The sequence below is a fragment of the Propithecus coquereli genome, unplaced genomic scaffold, assembly GCF_000956105.1.
Source record: "Propithecus coquereli isolate 6110/MARCELLA unplaced genomic scaffold, Pcoq_1.0 Scaffold14, whole genome shotgun sequence".
In the NCBI taxonomy this organism is placed as follows: domain Eukaryota; kingdom Metazoa; phylum Chordata; class Mammalia; order Primates; family Indriidae; genus Propithecus; species Propithecus coquereli.
Window position 1 is genome coordinate 9,117,356 of NW_012138302.1, and position 17,735 is coordinate 9,135,090.

Here is a 17,735-nt window from a genome sequence, read left to right on the forward strand (position 1 = left end):
CTAAATAAATTCTTCTGCCATTATAAAAGGAAAAGACATTCAAAATCTTCATTTTGGCTTGACTCTGCAACTAAGATGAGCAATTTAAACCAATTCAACATCTGGCCTAGATGAGTAATTTAAGCCAATTCGACATCTGGCAAAGAATCCATCCAGTATCAGTAATCAAAGAGTCATATTAAACCTAGGCACAAAGTTTGCTCTTGGCCAAAACCTGCTCATGTGACGGGAACAAGAAGGACAGAGATTTCCAGGCATCTAGGAGTAGCTCAGGGAGTACACAAACTTTTGCTCCTAGTGGACTGAGCCAGCTATACCTACTGTATGACAGGTTACTATATCTCTCAGTTGTAATATTCACCCCTCTCAGAGGGAATGCCATTCATTCATTCATTCACTTATTCACTAAATATGCATGTGGTAAGAGTCTTCCATTTGCAAAGAACTATGCAGGCTGCTAGGATATGAAGATGAAACAACAAGGTGCTAAAAGAGTTTAAAAGAGTTTACAAATCAGTAGATGAGACAGTGTTGTACACACAAACCTGCAAGTGCGAGACACAGTGGGAACAAAGGGAAAAGAGTGCTTAAGTCAGCTTGGGGAGTCAGGGGAGGACTCCCAGAGGATATGGCGCAGGATTGAAGACTTGATGGATAGTCAGGAGTTCGTCTGACAGATAAGAGCAACTGAGAGGAGAGGGGCCTGAGACAGAAATCAACTTGTTATTGCCTTTCAGGATAGTTGGGGTGCCGGAGCCAAGAACAGACCTGGAACAAAGTTAATGTTTTTTTTACAAGCTAGAAAAATATCAGCAGCAGGAGCCCTGGTCATAACCACCCCCACAAAGTGCAAACAAAGCTACTCCTATCTTCTGGCTGTCTGCTGGAGAACTTACTAACCAGTACCTTAAGAACAAAATGTTCTTTTATCATTGATTTTTATTCCCACAAAGTCCTTCCTCCTCTTTTCCAGAACTTGAAGAAGCATGCGTGGAGCTGTACTTGTGTCTTTGATCTTTATCCTCCCTTCTCAGGCTTTCCTGGGGCTGGGAGGCCAGAGGTATTTCTCCAAAGCAGAGTGTGGACCCCTCTTGCGGGTCAGAATGTGGGGTCCGAGGCAAGTCAGGCCAGGTCAGCACCTGAAGTGACCACAGTCATCAGGGTTTGTTTGCGATACATCTGGCTAGCATCCAATTCTGACTCTAAAGCTGGGTTCTCCCTTGACATTCAGGGATCTCTCAGCACAGAATTCTTGAGGCTGTTTCTGACCTCAACCCATATGGAATCTTAAAGGCCTGAGTCCTGCATTCTGTTACAGAGAGCTGGAGGAGGAAAGTTAGGGCAGATTCAGTGAAGGCAGAGGGGGTCCAGAAGCCTCGGTTCTTCTCCAACTGCCTATTCAACAAGAAGACAGTTCTCCTGACGGACACTGCCTACCAGGGTAGTAACTCTCAGAGCTTCCATTTATGGAGCTCCTACTTCATGCCAGGCATTGTGGTTCCAGAACAAGAAAACCAAAGAGAGATGCCTCCTATGTGCCAGATACTCTACCAGTTGCTTTAACTATTTACATCATTAGTTTTCCTAAGAGTCCTGGGAGCAGGCACTGCTGTCTCTTCTGCAGAAGAGGAAACGAGAGTGCTGTGAGGCCCCATATTTGTAGGAGAATAGGAATTTAAATCCACTCTTCAGACTCTGTGTTGAGTGCCCTTATCACAGCATCACAGTATGTCTCAGGGCATTAGCTGTCCCAAATCAATACTATCAAGCTAGAATCATGCCAGGCCAGTGGAGAACAATGAGAATTTTCTCTCCAAAAGGAGTGGGACTTTGTCTGATTTATTCACTGATGATAATCCCCAGTGCCTAGACCAATACCTGACGAGGGCACGAACTTGATGTATGTCTTTAGAGAATGTGCTTGGACCAGTGGGTAACCTTTTCACGACTTTCAGACTTCTGTTCTCCTCCACATCTTGATAGGGGCATAGGCAGGTTGGGAAATGAGCAAGAACGTTTGCTCCCAGGCCTCCTCTCTTTCCTACACATCCTAATCCTGAATTGGCTGCAAGGTGAAGGGGAAAGAAGGAGGCATAAGAAGGCATATAATAAGGATAAAACTTCGCCAACCCCTTTATTAAGTAGGTCTTTACTGTCCCAAAGTCACTGAGAACCCTCTTCCTGTGCTCTTCTAATGCGATGGGGGCACATAATTGATCTCATGAATTAGCAACCATAGTTTAAAACAAAACATTGTTAGAATGAAAGGCTAGGAAAAAATACATGGTTATAGCTAAAGTGAGAGATACTGAGAATCAAAATGCACTTTGTTGAAAGAAGAACAATTTAGAGAATTTCTCAATATATCTGAATGTTCCAAGGAAGGCTCTGTAGAGAAGCAAGCATCTGATACAGTTCTTCAGGTCAGAGGAGAAGCTAGCCCTTCCTGTGCCCTTCCTGGCCACTACTGGCACCTAAGCTCAGGCCTTAAGGAATCCAAGGTCCTTATTCTATCTTTCCACTTAAAAAACTTACTTTTGGAAAATATGGGAAAATGCACTCTCTTGGGAGCATGTGAATTTTAAAACGAAAAAAGGTCTAAGCCAAAGCTTCTAAGAGTAAAATTTTTGTCACTGAGCATCTCCTTTTAGGAAAAAGGTGGGGATCATCTGTCAGTCTCCCCTCCTGTAGGGTACAGCCAGTATTGGTCAGAAGTGAGAAGGTGTGTTTTGGCACATCTCTTAGGGAACTTTAGGAAACTCCAGTGCCTATGGCTTCCCAAGGGGCAGCTCTCTTTCTTTCAGCATGTGGTGGTCCCAGCCAAGTGCATGCCACCTGGGAGGGGGTGGATGATTGAGACTGTCATCCCAGGGATAATTGAAAAAGCACGATGGGGAAAGTTTCCATGGCCTCACATGTGATCTGGAACATCAGGATTGCTAGGGAATAAGAATACTTCATGTCTGTCTAAACCTCAAGCTCTCTCTGCACTTGTACTTAAAAACCAAAATTATTGCATTCTAATCAAAAGCACAAATGGCTCACAATGAAAGGTGCTTAGAGAAAAACACCCTTTCCTGTAATCAGAACTACATTACATACCATTCAACCGACCTACAAATATTATCAGTTGTTTACTAATTCTCAGGCACTGTGTTACATCCTGTGGACATAAAGACGAACAGGACTGACATGTTCATCACGGATTGCTGAGAGCTGTCCTGTTTCTGCAAGTCGATGTACTATGCAGAAGACACTGCTTAATATTCTGGTGAATAAGGAAACAAATTAACCTTCGCTCTACAGGTTAAGGCCACTTCACCTTATTCTTGCCTTAAAGCAACTTTATTTATTATTAAATGAATAAACTTACTGAGCACCTATAAGAACCAGACACAGGGCTTGGCATGAGGGATATGAGATGAGTAATACAATGTCCCTGCCCTCAGGGAGTTCACAGTCTAGTGGAAAAGACAAACAGACAAATCAGAAATCACAACACAATGTGATAATTTCTCCAAATAGTTTGCTGAAAGAAGAACAATTTAGAGAATGTCTGAATATGTCTGAGTGTCCCATGGAAGGCTATGCAGAGGAGAAATCATCTGATATGGAATCCTCAGGTTAGAGGAAAAGCTGGCCAGCTGGAGAAGTAGAGGACTAATCATTCTGGGCAGAGACATATCTGCCAAGCCGTGGAGGCGTAAACACATGGACACGGTGCTGGAGGAATGAGTGATAGAAGTATCTGAAAGATAACTCCTGGCTGTAGCATGAAGTAGGAACCAGAATATCCTTCTAAGGTTTTTGATCATGATGCACAGTTAAAAAATTCATCGTCAGCAAGGCGCAGTATACACATGTACATGCACATAAAATGGGAACACAGCTGCACAGAGCAGTGCTTACCCTTACGACATGAGATGCATTCTGATCTTTTCTACCAGGTTCTATTCTATTCCATTCCATTCTACTCTGAAAATTCAACGGTCATGTCCTGCTAAATTGACCACTTGAATTATGAACCACAGTTTAAAGCAAAGCATTGTTAGAATGAAAGGCTAGGAAAAAAAAAAAACAAAACATGGCTATAGTTGAAGTGAGATACTGAGAATCAAAACAACTACCAAAAACCCCCCATAAAACTAAAAACTGCAATAAGGATGGAGAAGAGGATATTTACCAAACTTTATTGTAATTCTTTGTTTCATTATGTGAAACACTTTCCCACTAAGATTTGGGGAAAAGACTTTGGTTTTCTTTTGTTTTGTTTGAAATTCGCTGCCCCCTAGCACCATGCCTGGACATGGTAAGTGCTCAAAGGGTATTTGATGAATAAATATACACGAATGACAGGTTCGAGAGTTATGCAGATGAAATCAAGACCACAATCAAAGAAGTGGATATAGGACATAGCCAAATATATTATGAAAACAAATCCATTAAACTTACAAGAGTTTTGGAATACCATTAGGAAAAAAGTATAGGTAAGTACACCAGTTAGAAATTAATGTATCTTTTTCAAATTTTCTATAAAACACAGAATCATCCAGATATTTATTCAAATAATTTTTTTCTATTATTACATAGAGAGAAATCAATAAAACTATAAACAAATTCTATATTTGATGAAAAGTTCTATAATTCTATCCAAATGCCTAACTGTAAAAGGCTTTTCATTATTATATCTTGAAACACCAGTCCTTGACCTTTGCTTTGAAAACAGGAAAGGGGTGTGTTAGGTTCTGGGGACCCCTCCATTTGAACACAATGTGGGCCATAGGCATGGAGTGAGAAATTACCTAGTCCTCCTGCATGGGCATCAATGAGTGAGGCTGCCACCGCAGTCCCTGTGGGAAGGCCAAGGTCTTTTGCTGCCTCTGGTGTGAGCCCATTTCCGAGAGAAGCTCCAGGAGGCAGCACTTGGTTTCCTGGATAAACAGGAGAAAAAACAAACACCCATCAGTTTGAAAAACACAAAAGCAAACAGAGGGTTTTCTTAAGAGAACCTCTTTGCTCCCTCCTCCCTCCTCTGCATTTTCTCAACTTGGCAAAGATAAAAAGCATGCAGCCATGAAGAGTCCCTTTGTTCATTTGGCAACTTAGGTGTACGTGCTTGGTACCTATGGGTCATTCTCTGGGTTGCTTTACAAAGTCAGGAGCTCTGAGGCATCATTCAAACCAGAGAAAGATTCTCTTAATGGGAAATTCTAAAAAGAATATAAACACAGTAGCCTCTTGAAGACCAGGTTAAGATGCCTGAACTATTCCAAATGGGCTTCCCAACACAGCAGCTCTACCAGCACAGTTTACACACAAACACACACACACACGCACATGTTCACACATCCACACATACTTCCCGATGTGTGCATATTCCTAAGGATGTCAAGAAAACTTACTCCTATAGTTGCTATCAGAAGATAAGGAGGTGAAGTATTTTGTACCAATAAAGAATTTGTTAAAAGTTTTCCTCAGCTAGAAAAGACAGTGCAGGCTAAACCTTGCAAACTTTACAAGGTTACTACTTGCACAACCATAGAACACAATTTAAATGATGTTCTTTGGAGTTGTGCAATGCAGTGACCCTGATATTTCAAGTGACCTTGAATTTTTGCAATCAGTCGGGCCTTCGGTTAAGAATTGACTGACTTGCTTTGTGTGGGCGCTGTGGGGCTGTAAAAGGCAGTCCTTGCCCCCAACTTCGTTAGGAAGATGAGATAAGGGCACAGAGAACCACGTAAGTCAGAATAGAATGAAATGACCCATCTGCTGCCAGATGTTTAAGAGTCTGAACCCTCTCCCACCCCCCAAGGAATTCTAATAAGTATTTCTGCACTGTAGGGAGGAGATAGGGGTTCAGCTATGTATATGCTAAGATCCCTTTGGGCCCCAAGATTCTAGGACTCTGAATGCATGGTAAGCAATTTGCTCAGTGCTAAAACACCACTTGTTAATTGTTCCCTGAGCTCCAGGGCTGGGCAGAGGTGTTCCAGGACCTCTGTGGGTAGAGGTGAGGTTGGAGGTTGAGAGAGGGCAGTCAGAGAGTGAACAGCTCAACCAACCTGCTCTAAATGGAAACAAGTACCTCCACAACACCATTTTTTATCCATTTTAAGTAACGAGTTTCTATCTATATTTAAATATGAAAAAAAAATTAGCCAAGAAAACGAAGACTGAAACCACTGCAGTGGCTTCTAGAGCTTCGCTGTTCAATATGGTAGCCACTAAGCCACATGCAGACTGAGCACTTGAAATATGGTTGGAGTAACTCAGGGGCTAAATTTTTCATTTAATTTAATTTTATTGAATTTCAATTGCAATTTAAAAACTGATACTCAACCCAGTTGCTGAAAAACTTTTAAGTATGTTTGGAACAACTTGGATGTGCAAATATACTTTTTCAATGTTAATTTAGGAAATCTAAATCAGGTATTTCCAATGAAAATCCAGTGTCTGAATTGAGAGGTGCTAAGTGGAAAATACCCACCAGATGTCAAAGATTTAGTATGGAAAAATAAATGTAAATATCTCCTTAATAATTTTTATATCCATTACATGTTAAGATGATAGTTTGGATATATTAAGTTAAATAAGATATATTAAAATTATTTTCACCTACTTTTTTAACTTTAACATGGCTACTGAAAAATTTAAAATTACATATTGTATTTCTATTGGACAGTGTTGGTCTGGAGGATAAAGTTAAGATATACAAACCATGGGGTAGAAAGCAGGAAAAGCTCTAGTCTGTTTTGAATGCCAGGGTAGCAGATACTTGGAAGAGAGCAGTGCCCTAGGCTCTGGACAGCTTGGCTCTGGACAATAGCTTAATTATGTCACTATGTCTAGTATCCAGCATAGGAGAGACACGATTCCCACTTGCTGCGCACTTTTGTGCCAGGACTGTGCTAAGGACATATCATGCATTTTCTCACTTCATTTTCATCCTAACTCTCTAAGAAGAGTACAATAGTGCCTATACTGTCCCCATTTTACAGATAGATGAGAAAACTGAGGTTTTGAAAGGAAACAAGTATATTCCCCACAGTTACACAGCTTAGGAGCTGCAGACAGGCTGTGGATTCTACTCCAATACCAAAACCTGTGCTCTTATTCATTACATTACCTTTTGAAGCAGATATTGTTTAAAAATGTGTTCTGAATGAAAGAATCAAGAGAATAATTTTTAGAACAAGTACTATGTATTTTAAAAAGTGGGACCATTTCCAAATGTTGCTGACTAAAATGAGATTTTTTTTTAAAAGGGTTAAATTTTCATAGGAAGGTCAAAATGGAAACTCTATTTCACCTTCATCCCCAATCTCCACAAACATAAAAGGTGTAATTTTCATAAAAAAGGTTCCAGACAGAAGGAGGATTAGCAGGGTGGGGCACTCCTCCAAGTCTTCTCTGTAGTAATTTAGAAAGAAACCTTAGCTGATAAAGCAGCTTAATCTGCTTCTGTGTCCTCTGGGCTCAGAGAATGAGGCTGCAGACCTGGGTGAGGCACGGAGTGTCCTGGGCATGCAAGCAGGAGATCCAGGATATAATCATACGCTGTGGGACCAGGTAGCTTTCCCAGTGGAGGAAGCATCTTAAGCAAAGACAAGAAAAAAGGGAAAGGGGGCTGCAAAGGGACTGGGGTGGGGGTGGGGGACAGAGGAGGCTGGAGGGAAGTCAGGCCCAGTGCACCCAGGTGCTTGAACTTAACCATGAAGACCACTGCGAACCACTGAAGGAGCAGGAATCAGGGAGGAAGGTGATTAGATCTGTGTTTTTTTTAAGTGCCTTCGGGCAGCATTATAGGAGAGGACAGACTGGGGATGGGGAAAACAGCTGTGAAGCTATTTCAGTCATCAAAGAGAGAACAGGTGAGGGCCTTCATTAAGGTATTAGTAACTGAAATGTAGGGACAGAGGCAGACGTGGAGATTTTGTGGAGCAAGAATAACAGGTCATAATGGTTGCTTGGATATGGGGAGGATGGTGGAGACAGAGACGCCATGGCCCAGATTCTCCCATAAAGGACAGAGTGAGCCTCCAGCTGCCAGTCCTGCAGGGCCTGCCCCAGCTGCAGAGGCCACCTTGCCAAGGCCACACCCTTCCCAGGGCAGCCTTCACCTGGTGACTCAGCAAAGTGGGGGCAAAGGGTTCTGATGGGCACCACTCAGTCCAGAGCACTCTGCTGGGTTGGCCAAGGTGTTGCAGGACAGCATCACAGTTCAACTTCTCCTCCACCGAGTCCTACTTCCTCCTCCTTCCTTTTATGCATGAAACAAGCATCTTGTACCCTCAAATCTGTCTCAGCCGCTGCTTCCAGAAAACCTAACCTAGGGCAGTGAGCCAGCCTTCTCCTCAATCCAGTGGTCTAGGAATGAAAATGAATATACACGAAGATAAACATCCCATCTTTCAGTTGGAACCACAGTCTTCAAGAATAGTCTATGTGGGCCCCAAGCAGGAAGGAGCTTTGTTTATCTAGAGATCAAAAGGAAACAGCTTGGCATAAGAGAGGATGGTAGAAATAGGTGAGAACTCCTGAGAAATCACCCCTTCAATATCACACTTTATGTTTATGAGCCAGAGGTGCACTGAGGGGACCAGAGCTGGCAGAGGCAAGCATTAGTGTCCCTTGACAACTTTTCCTGACATAATCCTTGTTTGGCTTTTCTTTCACCAAAAAGTCGTATTATTCACAGCATTGCTTTTCTCAGATTCACTCAATACTGCCTGAGCATCTGCAGTTTCTTCTAGACTTCATTCAGCCACCCATTCACGTGTTCTAACAAACATCTCAGTGACAGTGGCACTAATGATGGCCCACTTGGATTTTCATCTGCCACGGGCCAAGGTCTAGGTACGGGGGTATATGTGAAAGAGGCACCTCTGACCTCGAAAGGCTCACACCGTGGTCTGGGACAGAGATGATGGAAAACCCTCCAAGACCCCTTAGGACCCTGTAGAAGATGCTAGAAAGATGAAATGTGGGTGGTATTCCCAGAGAACTGAAGTTGGCCAGGAGACTGAATGGAATCTTCAAGGTGAAGATGACAGTTGAGTCTGGTGAGCAACGACAATGGGGAATTGCTGGTGCTAGTGCTTGCACACTCAGGGGAAATGGATGACAGCAGATGCAAAAGTAGGGTCACCATAAGGACCCCTGAGGAGCATGGTATGGTTGGGGCGTTCAGTATGTTAGCAAAAAGTGCACCAGGGAGGAGCTGATTGGACCAGAGAGGCAGCCGGGGACCTCAGGCATGGCCAGGCAATGAGGACCTGCCCATGGCAGCACAGCTGTAAGTGCTCAGATTGGTTTTTAAGAAGATAAACCTGCAGTGTGAAGAAAGGATAGAATGGGAAATAGTTTTCATCTTTAAAACAATCAAGCCAACTGAAAAATGCAGGTTGCAAAACATTATGTAAAGTATGCTTTTGTTTTTGTTTTTTAAGAACAACAAAGAAGGTAGATGGATGAATTATAAAAATGCATTCCTAGGGGCTCAAAAAATACAGAAAATAGGTTTTCTCTGGGTAGAGAAATTATGGGTGATTTTTTTGGTTTTCAGTAACCTATAATTTCTAATTGTTCTATTTTGAACATGTATTTCTTGTGTAATATTTTTAAAGGTGTTTCCCCCTTAAATCAGGCCCGAGTAAGTTAGGGTACCTCTATTCAGCAGAACCCCACACAGTCATTAAAATGCATGAGGCTGAATTAAGGTATGGGTTTGGAATGAAGTCCAGTATAAATTATGGGAAAATGAAAAGATACAGAATAGTATTCAGAGTATGATCACATGTGTGATTTTTTTAAAGGATACAAAAAGGAAGCACATAAACCTATAGAAAAATCCTAGAGAAAATCCACAGAATTTTGTTACAGCAGGGATTGTGATCCAGTGCAGGATACCCTTCTCTATTGCTTGTGCTTCTTCTATAGCACGTCTTTGCATTTCTTTTGTGATCAAAACAAACTAGCTTAAGTTGAAATAAAAACAAAATCAAGTTAAGGACAATACAACGCACCTTTTCCAAATCCTGCTCCTCAGTCTGAAGGCAGGAAAGAGAACCAAAGGCAATTCAGCTATTTCTGTGATCAGGCTGGCCTCTGTCCCTGCTGCACATCCTTACCTTGAAATGTACAAAAGCAATCGCCCTGAGCGCTCTCGGGCTCACGTCCACTGAATTCCCATTTGGATGGGCAGATTCAGTCTGAGCGGTCAAAAGCTGGAATCTACAATTATCTGGTGGTTGCAGTCCCTCTTCACAGGCGGGGGCTCCTATTACACCAAATCTCCCTCTACCAGTTTTTCAATTATCTATGACTAATGAGTACTTTGGGAACAGTTTCAGACACACACATAATCCTCTTTCCTGATGTCAGCAGCAGAAATTAATGACTATGTGGATTTCTGGGAGACAGAAAATGCATTATAATGGTCAACAGAACTGTTATCCTCTCCAGGAAGGGGGAGGTGGGGGTGGGGTGTTGAATTAACTGGAAGGTTCAGTGTTCCATTGTATTCCTACAAACAGTGAGATGAAACCCAGGAGAAGAGCTGGCTCCAAGCCCACAGAAATGTTAGAGAGGTTTGGGCAGGGTGGCATGCAACCCTGGTTCCTCCATTCTTGGCACTGGGGGCTCCTCCCAGCTCAGTTTTGCCAAGGTCAACAGGCCAACAGACTGGCCGGGGCAGTGCTAAGTGACACTCTGCCTTGCCAGCAGAGAGGGTCCAGGAGTCCTTTCAGACTGAACCTACATTCAATCTAGTTTAGGGGAAGGGGAAAAAAACAAGAATATACAACTCTCAAAAAATAGGCTGGAGTTATTTTAAAAGCATGTGGTGGCGGATGTAAGTTTGGTGCTTCACACAGGCATACCACATGCTCGGGTGGTTTCAAAGATTGTTAAGATCTAGTCCAATTCTTGTGGAGCTCCAGTATATGTGACTAATGACGCTTAATTTTAAAAGAACTAATAGAATTAGGGACTTAAACCATACCAAGACCAAGCACTTGAATTCCTCTACGGAGATCAAAGATCACTTGGGCAGGTCAGCTCAGAAAGTTTCCTAGATATTGAGCCACAATTGATACACGATTGATTAAAATCATTCCAGTAATTCTGGCTCCTGAATTGGAGTTACACATGTCTAGAACAATTCATTCAATCAGAGAAATTAGTGAAAAACCCAAACTTGCCTATATCCTGTGACTTGCTGAATGACACATCTTCTGAAACAGTAATTTCTTCATTTCTCTTCATTTGCCTACTAAAAATAATCTCATTTTCACTGGGAATTAAATTCTATGTTAAATTACTGATTAAATGTAAAACTTCATAATATCCTCATCACTCATTACTCATTAAATAAATGTTTACTGGGTACCTAATATGTGCCAGATACTGTCTTAGCGCTGAAAATGCATTAAAGAACAAGATAGTTAAGGTCCCCACCCTCGTGGAGCTTACTTTCTAGTAGACACTATTCCCATCCAACATCTCTTCTGAACTGTATCTTGTAGTTATTGTATCTTGTAAGTGCCTACGTGATTTGGAATGTGTTTTACATATTCTTACATCCCGGCCTTATATTCTGACCTACAGTAAGTGTTTAATAAATAAACACATCATATACTTTTAATACAATTTTGAATGACCTTTATGTTGTTTTAATTTTTTCCCCATGTTTATCTCTATCCCTCTTTACCACTAGACAGAGAACAGCTCAAAGACTATTTTATCTATCTCTGCATTCATTTGTTCTCACTCCCAACACCCAGCAGTGTCTACAACATAAAAATTCTGAGTAATGTTCATTTAACTGAACTTATAGATTTTTTTAAAGGAGGAATCATAAAACAAAGATCAATTTAGACAAAAATATTAAACACACACACATACTCACACAGGATGTTGACAATCATTTAAGAGAGTAAAGAGAAGAGACTATATTAAGTTTAACTCTTGATCTTGAATGCTACTTGGACAAGGAACATATTCCAAACATAATCCCACCAGTAATACACTCTCATCTCTCTAACAGGACAATGGAATGTAGCAAGGCCAATGCACATGCTCAGGAAATGGTTTACCAGAAGACCCAAGCCTGTTAACTATGCACAGCAGATGCTATGGTGGCAAGACATTGTGGACACCACCTTCTAGTGGAATTTCTATTCCACCGTAAAATTCTCCTTGCCTGCTCAAGTCTGGTTCAAGAAGTCCAACAAGCAACCAGTAACTACTGTAGGTCAGTGAGCAGAGGAGGGGTGCATACAACTTGTATTTTAGCAAAATAAATATCATAATAGTAATAGTGCCCATTTATTGAAATCTATGAGCTTTCAGTCACTGTTCTTGGCACCTTTCAGCTGGTATCACCTTTAATGTTAGCAACAAACCTGTTATTAGAATTAGATTTTATGGTAACAGATTCTATGTTATTAGAATTAGATTCTATGAATTAGAGCTTATGGTATTAGAACCTACTACTTTATAGTTGTAGAAACAAAAGCACAGACCTGTCCAAAGTCACCTCTGTAATGAGGGCATGGTCAGGATTTCAATCCAGGATTTTCTAAGTCTAAGGTCTGGGATCTTCCTCCTATACCACGTAGATTTAAGGGGGTAGGTGTGGCCTATCACAGATAGAAAAGGGAGGCAGCTTCGTTTGCAGGAAGTTCCCCTGGTAGGACATATCTAGGAACAAAACCATAAAAGCTACACAGTCCCAACATGCTGAATCTTCTAGCTTCTTCCCTCCTCTCCTCTCGTTTCTTTTTCTCTATTCCAAAATTAGAGACACTGGACTTTGAATGGCCCTGAGACCATTAACTTCAGTGTATACATTTTGTAGTAGAGAAAACTGAGCCCAGAGAGGGACGTGATTTCCCTGGAGCAACCAGTTGTGGAAGCAGAGTCTAGATTGGACCCGGAGCTCCTGACTCAAGGTGGGCTTCCTCCACTTCTCCGACACTCCCTGCTGTGGGAGTGCCATCCTGTACCCTCCCCCAGGTGGGACAGGAAGCTCATCTAAGCCAGGGCTACAAGTCACATGGAGAAAAGGAGAGTCGGCAAAAATCCGACAGACTCCAGCAGCGTGGGCAGCTGATCCTGAACTATTCAGAGCATAAAGTTCAGTCTTTTTAGCTTGAAATCATCCACTTTGGCACCCACGGTGACCTAATTCTCTAGATAATTGCTGATGCCCTATTTTGTTTTCACCTAGCCTAAGGCCACCTCCAAAAAGCCTTCCCTGGGTAGATCATAATTAATCACTCTTTCCTTTACAATCCCACAGTATGTTTTTTGGAATTACATCATTCTGTTCTACATAATGCCTTCTTCCCCTGTGCCTCGTTCTTCTAATTTAGATTTTAATCACCTTGAAAGCAGAGCTTTTTTGTAGATGATGTATCCATAGGAGGCAGGCGGTTTAGCACAGCACTTGGGAGCTCAGGTAAAGGGGTAGACAGGCTCCTATGGGGATGATGGCTTTACCACTTGCAGGGCTTGTGACCTTGGGCAAGTGACTGAATTTTCCTGCAACAGTTTCCTCACCTGTAAAAAGGCTGTAAAAATGCTATCTTTCTCCCAGGGTGGTTATGAGAATCAAGCAAGATAATGCAAATAAAGCATTTTAGCACACTGTCTGCCACATGGCAAATGCTCGATAAAAGTGAGATACTATTACGGTTATTATGACTCCCTATTCCTGGTGTACTGTATGTACATCGCCTGGCACACAGAGGGTCACTCTAGCTAAGTTTACAAAGCTTCAGGAGAGATCCTTGATGTTATAGCATGTGGAGATATACGCTTTTGGGGTCATGAGAGCAAACCACAGAAACTGTGAAAGCTGTTAAAATATTCACAGTGATGGAATTCAGTTTTCCAGCACAAAAAGTTTCTCCCTGTGGTCATGTCTCCATGGCATGTCTTCAGAGTAAAATGTTTCAAAAGTGCAGAAGGTGTTCTTTCTGTAGTTATTTTAAGGACCAGATGCTTGTTTCAAACGGAAAAATTATTTTGTCAGCAAAACACTTGACTGTTAGATGACCAGTGCTTCTAAGACCCATGCAAACAGTTCTGCCGTGGCGAGTTCCCCCACTTCTAGGCTAGGGAAAGGCAGATTTGGGAAATATATGAAAATACATTAGCTGTCATTGTGTTGAAAATATTACAAGTTTAAAGCAGCAGTTTTCACAGTTTTGCTTTGTATTTTCACAATCACATAAGGAAAAAAAATCATAAAAATCACAAAATCACATAAAAATTGGGATTGACATAGATTTCTCAAGTTTTACTTTGCCCCATTGATTCATTAAAAATAAATCCTAGAATCAGAATCATCTGACAGAAATTTTATCTCTAAAAAGATAGGAAGGAGATGATCTCAAAATAAAGGGCATCCTTTTAAAATAAATATGCTTCCTTTTATGACCTTATTTATTCATTCCATCACACACCAGTGAACACTTTGTCAGGGGCCGGTGATGTCTCTAGTCTAGACTACTGTTTGCAAACTGCTAGTTTACGAAATGGTAACAGCCTCCTAACAATGGGTGAGTCTACAGGATGTCAAACAGCAACTCTCACCTGGAAAAGTTAGTCCGCAGGTCTGGTGTTAACCACACAATGCCCAACATCTGGTGATTTGAAGACATCTGGGGCTTCTATCATGTAGACCAAACAGGATTCAGGTAATTTACCAAATTTTTCACTTCCCAACCAGATGTCTTACTTTCACAGAAATGAAGCCCATCTTGTACTTTCATGTGCAAATAAGCTAGACATAAATTCGCCCCTGGAGGGCAAGATTAATTGCTTATTCTCGATGAATGCTAAATTACATATTATTTCTTCTTTTTTTTCCAACTATTATACCTTTGAAAAAAGTTTCCTGCTATTGTTTTCGAAAAGCATATATTTTGTCTTAGAAATGTTCTTTCTAAATGTCTCTTCCTCACTTTTATGACAGTGAGGCAGTGTGCTATAATGAAGAGTGTGATCTTAGGAGTTGGTATAAGCTGAGCTCTAATTCCACACATCTCCTCCTCAAACTTTCAGAGCCTTGGAAAAAGTCACTTGAACTCCCTGAATTCAGTTTCTTTGTAGATACACATCATAAAAGGGATACTGTGAAGATCTGCGACCACTCATTCCTATAATATGAACTGGGCACGTACTCTGTGCCTGCTACCGAGCGACCATGAAGAACCACAGTACCTATCTGTCCCGCAGGGGCTCAGGAGAGGGTGACATAAACTCAAGCTGTAAGGTGTTGGAATGACAAACATATTGCTCAACAAAGGTGATGCCTTTATCCAGGATGTTTAATAAAATCACTAGCAACTCCAGCTGTACCTGATTCTTAAAAGAGAATGCCAAGTTTATAAGAGGAAGGACGTGTCTGAAACCTTTCCTCTTCTTTCAAGCATAGCCTGGAATTTGCTCTGATCATGTTTGTTTAAAGAATTCACGTGGTTATCAATGACCCTCCACCTTCTATGCCGTTGTCCCGACAACCAACCATTTACTAGACAGAATATGGAAAGCAGACAACAATATGTCTCTTCAATCAGGTTTAGTAGGCAAAACTCAAAAGGACAGAGACAATATTCAAAAGACTAGGGTCTTTGTGCTTGAGACCCTTAAAGGGAAACACAAACATACATACATACATGAAGGAGAAGGGATTGTACAGAGAACTTAACTGGCCAAGGAGAAGCTGCTATACAGAATTCATTTGTAGTTTAACAGCAGCTGGGCTTTAAGAGCCAGGCTACAAATAAATATTATACATAAGGTAAAAGGGCTAAGTCTGTTTTTACTGTTGTTTAGTTATCCTGATGAGAAGTTAGGTTCTTTTCCTATCCTATGTTTCACCAAAGCCTAGAACCTCTCAAATATATGAAGAAATGAAACATGCCTACGGTTTTTAAACTTTTTTTCAGGGACCAAAATTTTTTTCCCAAATGAAATTGTTTATAGAACCCTAGTACAGTAGTCCCCCACCTTACCCACAGTTTTGCTTTCAATGGTTTCAGTTACCTAAGGTTAACCATGGTCCAAAAACATTAGATGAAAAATTCCAGAAATAAACAATTGGTAAATTTTAAATTGCCTGCCATTCTGAGTAGTGTGATGAACTCTCATTCCATCCCACTCTGTCCCACCTTGGATGTGAATCATCCCCTTTGTCCAGCATATTCCCCCACCCCGGGTCACTTAGTATTTCTCTCTCAGCTGTTGGACCAAAAAACGTAATATATATAGGGTTCAGTACTATGCATGGTTTCAAGCATCCACGGGGACTCTTGGAATGCATTTCCCATGGATAAGGGGGGACTAATAAATCGACTCTGGTTCAAGCAGAGAAGGAAATGCCCAAAGGTGGTGCATGCAGTAGTTCTGGCACCTGAGGGGCACCCAGAGTTTGGGTGCTGAGGAACAGAGATTCAAATCTAGACCTTAACCTCTGGTGAGAGACCACCCATGGAGGCATTAAAGAGGGAAGGGATGGGAACTTGTAACTGTAAAACAGAGCCTCCTTCTTGCAGGCTGCTACTATAGCACAAAAACTGAAGAAGCTGAAAGTGTCCACTTCACCACAAAGACAATGACCTCATTCCTGAGTAAAGGAGGACACTGGCACTTGCAGTACCTTCTAGGGGAGGAGTGGAATTTGCCAGGTTGTCATTTAGCCAAAATGTTAGGGTGTTCAGAGAGTAAAATCCCTGAAGCCCTCACTCATGTTACAGCCATAGGAATTTAGCAGGGGAGGAAGATTTCAAAAATGATGCCATAAATTAATGACACTTAAAGTCCCAATCTAGGTCACCCAGTTGAGGGGAGGGGGTCATATATATTTTGGGAAAAATGCTCAAGTGATAAGAAGATGGAAGTTTCAAGCTTTGTAAATGAAACAAAATCAAATTTCTCCATTTTTTAAGTCTCAATGTTTACACACAGGATCTGGGAGACTGATGGGACCTTAGGCACAATGAAAAAGGAACCCTCGACCAAAGTCAAAGCCAAATCCTTGCCCACACAGTGCCATGGCTTATTTGAAGAGTTTAAGAATGGTACCTCTGCCGTCCCTCACTTGACAGGGGAAGCGACAACTAGGATGGGGTGTGGGGAAATGGCATGAAAGCGTGGCTGATTGGGCAGCAGATCAGACAAATGGGAGTCTAATACCCTCCAGCCCAGTAACTCACAACCTCAAGGTACTAGAAAAACAAAAGTATGAACACTTCTCTAGCCAGAAATACCAAATCTGAAAGAACCGGAATCTCCTTCCTTAGATGGATGCTTCCCAGGCTTCTTGCTCAGGCAGTGAGACAGGGTGGAAAGAGCCCAGGCATGGAATTTAGGCACCCTTGGGTTCAAATCTGCTCCAACACCTTTCAGCTGTTAGACTTCGTGTTATGTTTTTAACTTCTCTATTTCTCCTTGTATAAGATGGGAAGAATAGTACATAAAAGAAATATTGTAAAAACGAATGAGATGATGAATGTAAAAAGACCCAGTATACTGCATGGCACTTAATTTCCACAAATATTTTTCCTTCCACCTAGAGGAAGTTATACAGAAGCAAAAAATAGTATGAAGGAAGAGACTCAGTTGTACTAAGTACTGACTTACTGGCTGTGATCCATGCGTGGTACAACGTGCTTTACAGCTCTCACCTCATTTACACTCACGTTAATCCTGGGAGGAGTGGA

At 41.6% G+C, this 17,735-nt stretch overlaps 1 protein-coding gene across 4 annotated transcripts in view; it reads right to left on the reverse strand.

Annotated features, from left to right (window-relative positions):
• Window positions 1–17,735, reverse strand: part of FGGY (FGGY carbohydrate kinase domain containing) — a 394,984-nt gene that overhangs the window by 198,327 nt on the left and 178,922 nt on the right. For all 4 annotated transcript variants that reach the window (XM_012639482.1, XM_012639483.1, XM_012639484.1 and 1 more), the window contains exon 7: window positions 4,803–4,931. In XM_012639482.1, coding sequence (XP_012494936.1) covers window positions 4,803–4,931 — 129 coding nt within the window. The remainder of the gene's footprint in view (window positions 1–4,802; window positions 4,932–17,735) is intronic.